Source organism: Silene latifolia, chromosome 9 (genome assembly GCF_048544455.1).
Source record: "Silene latifolia isolate original U9 population chromosome 9, ASM4854445v1, whole genome shotgun sequence".
Taxonomy (NCBI): Eukaryota; Viridiplantae; Streptophyta; class Magnoliopsida; order Caryophyllales; family Caryophyllaceae; genus Silene; species Silene latifolia.
The window spans coordinates 22124364-22130790 of NC_133534.1; the positions used below are offsets into that span (position 1 = coordinate 22124364).

At 39.5% G+C, this 6427-nt stretch overlaps 1 protein-coding gene across 1 annotated transcript; it reads left to right on the forward strand.

Annotated features, from left to right (window-relative positions):
* Window positions 1-417: 417 nt before the first annotated feature.
* LOC141600702 (uncharacterized) lies at window positions 418-1692 on the forward strand. The gene is made up of 2 exons (XM_074420946.1): window positions 418-1250; window positions 1362-1692. The coding sequence occupies exons 1-2, from the start codon at window positions 418-420 to the stop codon at window positions 1690-1692; spliced, it is 1164 nt and encodes a 387-aa protein (XP_074277047.1).
* Window positions 1693-6427: the final 4735 nt, after the last annotated feature.

Sequence of the window (6427 nt, forward strand, 5' to 3'; positions counted from 1 at the left end):
AAAGAGAAACTGTCGAGGAAATGAGAAAATAGAAATGAATCTCGCGAACTCGAACTTATAATAACACGTCGACAGCAGCCATACTCGGTCGAGTATAAGAACACTCGACCGAGTAGACTCCACTCGGTCGAGTATTGGTGATACTCGGCCGAGTGGCCTCCGCTAGGTCGAGTGACTGACTTATACACCCCCTATTACCAGTCTGATCCCTCACCCAATCATCCCTAAGGTCTGTTTGGTCAACAAGATCGGTCAACAGCGTTCCTACAATTCCCGAGTATTACAGTTATGGTCACTTTGATAAGGACTGTCAAACCAAGAGAGCTCTTAGTGGTTTAGAGGTGGTTCATTGGGGATAATGATGAAGTCCTTGTTCGTAATGATGATGAGGGAGAAAAGGAGCAAGAGGAGACTGAAATGGTGGTTATGCCGGATGCGGGTTTGAGCTTGGTTACTTGGAGGGTGATGTATACCCAACCCCAACTCTTGGAGATGGACCAAAGACAACAAATCTTTAGGTCTAGGTGCATCATTAAGGGAAGAGTTTGCTATCTTATCATTGATGAAGGGAGTTGTTCTAATGTGGCTTCTAGCACCCTCATCGAGAAGCTTTCTTTGTCTACACAAGACCACCCTAATCCTTATAAATTGAGGTGGCTCAACAAGAGGGCTGAAGTTAGAGTGGATAAGCAATGCCTAGTGTTCTTCTCCATTAGCAAGAACTATTCGGATGAGGCTCTTTGTGATGTTCAACCTATGGATGCTTGCCATCTTCTACTTGGTAGGTCTTGGGGGTTTGATAGATATTCGGTGCATTATGGAAAGGACAACAGCTACACCTTCAAGTTTGGCAAGAAGAAGGTCATCCTAACGCACCTACTACTAGCCCTTAAGTACACCATACCACCCTCTATGCTTGAGCCTTCAAGAAAGGTATTGTTGATCAATGAGGCCGAAATGATCCACGAGTTGAAGAGTGAATATGATGTCTATGTTCTCGTTGCAAAAGATGTGTTTGGGGGGCAGAAAATGTCACTTCTTAACGAGGTCCAAGAGCTAATCAAATCCTGTGAAGAAGTGTTTCCAAATGAACTTCCAAGTGGGTTGCCTCCTCTTAGAGGCATTGAGCATCAAATTGATTTCATTACCGGTGCTACATTACTAAACAAGGTTGCCTATAGAAGTGATCCTAAGGCCATTCAAGAGCTACAACACCAAATTAGAGAGCTTATGAACAAAGGCTTTGTGAGGTAATCCCTTAATACATGTGATGTCCTGGCTCTCTTGGTGCCCAAAAAAGATGGAACGTGGAGGATGTGCACAGATAGTAGAGCCATCAACAACATTACCATCAAGTATAGGTTTACCATATCTAGGCTAGATGACATCTTGGATGAGTTTAGTGGAGTCAAATTATTCTTTAAGATTGATCTAAGGCAAGGTTACCACCAAGTGAGAATCAAGGAAGGTGATGAATGGAAGACGACCTTCAACACCAAGCGTGGGGTATATGAGTGTCTTGTGGTTCCCATTGGCCTATCTAATGCATCAAGCACTTTTATGAGATTGATGGTCGAGGTGCTTAGGCATCACTTGGGCAGATTTGTCGTGGTATACTTTGATGACATATTGGTATATAGTCCCTCCAAAGAAGAGCATCTCAAGAATTTACAAGTGTTGTTTGTTGTTTGAAACTCTTAGGGAGCACAAGTTTTATGGCAAGCTAGTTATAGAAGTGTTCATTTATGCAAAATGAAGTCCAATTATTGGGGTTCATTATTTCTTACCGGGGTGTTCTAGTTGACCAACAGAAGATTGAGATAATCAAAACATGGCCTACTCCAAGGAACATTACGGAGGTGAGGAGTTTTCATGGAGTAGCCTCTTTCTATAGAAGGTTCATCAAGGATAGCACCAATATGGCTCCTATAACTGAATGTATGAAGAAATGGGAGTTCAAGTGGAATGAAAAAGTCGAGAGCTATTTTAACATCATAAAGGGGATGCTATGTGAGTCTCCTATACTTGCTTTGCCAAATTTCGACAAGCTATTTGAAGTTGAATGTGATGCTAGTGGAAATAGCATTGAGGTTGTCCTCTTGCAAGAGTACAAGCCAATTGCTTACTTTAGTGACAAGTTGAATGGTGCCAAGCTCAACTATTCAACCTATGACAAGGAATTCTTTTCCATCATTCGAGCCTTAACCCATTGGAGCAACTACTTGAAGCCAAAGTTGTTTGTGTTCTATTCGGATCATGAGGCTCTTAAATACATTAATGTCCAACATAAGCTCAATAATAGGCATGCTAAATGGGTATAATTCCTACAATCCTTCAACTTTTCAAGTAAATATATCGAAGGGAAAGAAAATATAGTGGTTGATGCATTGTCTAGGAGGTTTAATATGTTGAGTTTCATGGAGCAAAGGATACTTGGTTTCGAATATATGAAAGAGCTTTATGTTAAAGACCCGGATTTCAAGCAAGACTAGGAGCTACTCCAAGCTGGCCAATCCAAAATGGCAGCAAATACACGATGTAAAATGGGTTCTTGTTCTTGGGAAACCGATTGTGTGTGCCTAATGGGCCTTATAGAAGTCTATTAATGAGGGAAGTGCATTCTAATGGTCTTGCCGGACATTTTGGCTTCCAAAATACCTATGACATACTCCAAGATCAATTCCATTGGCCTAAGATTCTTGAAAATTTCCAAGATGTGATCAAGAGGTGTGCTCCTTGCCAACCAACTAAGTCCTCATTCCAAGCAGGCCCCTACACTACTCTACCCATTCCAAACAAGCCATGGAAGGATATAAATATGTATTTCATTGTTGCTCTACCAAGAACTCAAAGGGGAAAGGACTCTATCATGGTGGTTGTGGATAGGTTTAGCAAGATAGCTCATTTCATTGTTTGTAGGAAAACTGAAGATGCATCTAGTGTGATCGAGCTATATTTCAAATAAGTGGTCAAACTCCATGGTTTTCCTAAACCCATTGTCTCGGATAGGGACTCAAAGTTCATGAGTCATATTTGGAGAACATTGTGGAAGCTACTCAAGACAAGGCTTTTATTTAGCATCTCTCATTACCCTCAATGGAGTTTACTAATAAGATATAGGGATGATGCTAAGGTGCACGGTTTCAAGTTCATTGAAAGATTGGGACCGCAAACTAGCTCAAGCCGAATTTGCCTTCAATAGGGCTCATTCTACAAGCACGGGCAAGTCACCATTCGAGGTTGTCTATGGCACAAATCAGTTAATGCCTACTTATCTAGCCCCAATCAAGAGGATTTCAATTGATTATAATGCCATGAAATGAGTTGAGTAAATGCTCCATATCCATGCTCAAGTAAAAAAGCAAATTAAGAAGAGTACTGAGGCTTATAAGGCAATGTCTAAGGGTCCTAAGCAAGCGAAGAAATTTGATCCCGGAAATCCCAAAATCAAAATAAAAATCCATGAAATCCCAAAAATTTTGGGCCACAATTAAGATTAAATTTTGAATCAAAATGATACATGTCGTTACTAACAAGGAAAGTTGCCTCATTAGCCAATTAAAGTAGGCTTCAAACGCGAAAATTCAAAACTTAAGCATGATCATCAAAGTTTCGAAATATTTGGGAATAAATTTTCAAGACAAATTGCAAATATACTACAAAAGTTAATAATAACAACTAAACCTTAGTCCTTGTTAAACAATTAACCAAGCAACAAATACAAAATCAAATTATTGACTCCAAAATATATATTTCGAGTTCATAAAAATAAAATTGGGCAAAATTCAACGAAAAAATTTTATACTTGACATTATAAAGGAATTAGGAGGTGATTAATACCATGAATCTAACACAACATGTAATGATTTGACAAAATGTGAAGGAATTAACGTAGATTTATACACAAAAATCATGTTGGGAGAATGAGAGGAATGAAAGTGTCACTTGCACGGTGAAATTAGTCAATTTAAGGGACTAAAATAGAGTAGGAACTTGAATTCGAGCAATAAACAATCAACAATGAAGTTTACAAGGAAAAATGATTTTAAATGGATGATTAAAGAGATAAAATAAGGCAATAACATCATTTTTGCGAAATTTACAGCCCAGAAATTGGCACTAGGTCGAGTGCTGAGTTCACTCGGTCGAGTGCCCGTCCACTCGGTCAAGTGACTCTCTTCCAGAAATTTTCAAGTTTCTGGAAATAGGTCAACTTGGTCGAGTGGTATGGTTCACTCGGTCGAGTACTAGCCCGCACTCGGTTGGGTGCCTCTCTATGGTTTGCAATCCCGACTAAGAATTACTATGCTTATACTAGCGATTACTTTACTAACCACTATTACTAATCACACCTTACTATGGTACTAGTGAAATTCAAGCATATATGTGGTATTGAAATGCTAAAAGACGGGGATAGTGCCCCTCACATACTAACTCGCCATAACCATTTTCAAAACATGTTAAACACATTACTCTTTCCTCCAATTTTTATATACTAAAATTTACCAAAGGAATATCTACATCATGTAAGAATCCTATCAACTATGCAAATTACGGCTTCAAAGCACATCATACTCAAACACGTAATACTCCTACAAATGAATGCATTTCACATGAAACAATTTTCTACTCGTATCACATATATTTCACTCAAGTAAACGTTTCAATTCCATCATTTTAACTATCATATTATAAATTTATCACACAACCTCTATATCATGCAAGATTTTCAACAACACTATAACAGAAGCATAATCATGCAACATTCCACTTCACGTTACGTTTCCCGAATCGTAACCACCCACGTAGTGACCAACCGAAATAATAGGATCTAGTTTTTAAATGAGGGATCCTTCTCACCCAAAACCGACCTTTTATTGTACTCATGTCGGGTTCATTTTATTAGACGCTCCTAAATTCATTTTGGTTCATTGGTTTATGTTCCAAAATCGTCGCTATGATACCACTTTGTAGCACCCACTTCTTACTCGGCCAAGGTAATTGGGAGATGTTACCTTCTCGGTTTCTCGAGGCAATGAATCGAAGATACAATAAAAAAACATTTATTATAAATGACAGGTTTAGTGATTACAAACCGTTAACTAATGAATAAAATACAACTCATGGTTACTATACTCATCTAACAACTATACTCGTCTTGTGACTCATCAAGCTCGTCTCGTCTCCCGCGCACTATCCAAACCATATGTACCTAACCTGCTCCCCATATGACCAAATGATATCATATGGATCGACATAGGCCACCCCAAAAGAGAGAGGTGACAAATACACAGACACAACAAACGTCGGTTTTAATTAACAAATAAAGTGCGACACGACTCAAGTGTGTGAATATGCAACATGACTACTAATATGAATAAACCACTATCAACAACCACCACCACGGTATCAGGACATGCCCAGACATACCGACAACCACACTGGTTGTAATACTACGGTTTTATGAGTCTCTGGGTACTCTATCGAGTGGGGCTTACTCTGTCGAGTAAATATGTTTGGTATACGAAATAGTGGTCTGCCTGTAGGGTACTCGATCGAGTAGCCTTGGCACTCGATCGAGTAAGTGGCACTCGATCGAGTACGTGTCTTACTCGATCGAGTAATTCGGTTATCGGGTGTTATTTGATGGGTTTTGTTAATAAGGCGGATTAATATATAATAACTTTCGTCATCTTCCTTAAACACTTTTACAAAACCTAATTCACTGATTAAGAGAGATTTCAAGTATGTTGCTTTGTTCTTCCGCTTTATTGACAAATCCCGGAGCTAGAGGAGTCGGTTTCATTTGTTCTTGATATCATTGTGATCCTTGCGTCAAGGGTAAGTCCTACGTACCGTTTTTATAGCATTTGGTTGATATTGGTTAAACCCTAATTTGAGGATTTGGGGGTTTTTTTGTTTTATATGGTTAAGTAGTAATTATATGAATATATGTATAGGAGGAGGATTCGTAGAGGAGAGATTTTGAGACAGCTGCTAGATCGTCTGATTTGTGATTGCATTCCAGGTAGGGTTTCCCTACTCAGTATTAATTACATGTTGTGATTGGTGGTTTCATTGTGATTGTTGTTAAAGTATATTGTTGGTGGTTGTGACGGTTGTTGTCTATTATCGTTGACTGTTGTTGTTATTGTATCTGTCTGTGATCTTCGGGGTGCGTCCCTGGCTGAGTGGAGTCACTTGCGGGAGTGGATTCACGCCCTTGGTTCACCTTCTGTGGAACCCGCCACAGAAGGGATGTGTACATTAATGAACATGGGTTTATCGCTCGATGGAGATGAGCGGGGCTTAGGTGGGAACGGCTGCGGTCCCCCACTGGCGGTGTGGAGTATCTGTTGCAATGAGTACTCTGACAGGACTACACACTTTAGTGTGTAGTCAGTTATGAGGAGATTGATTATGGAGT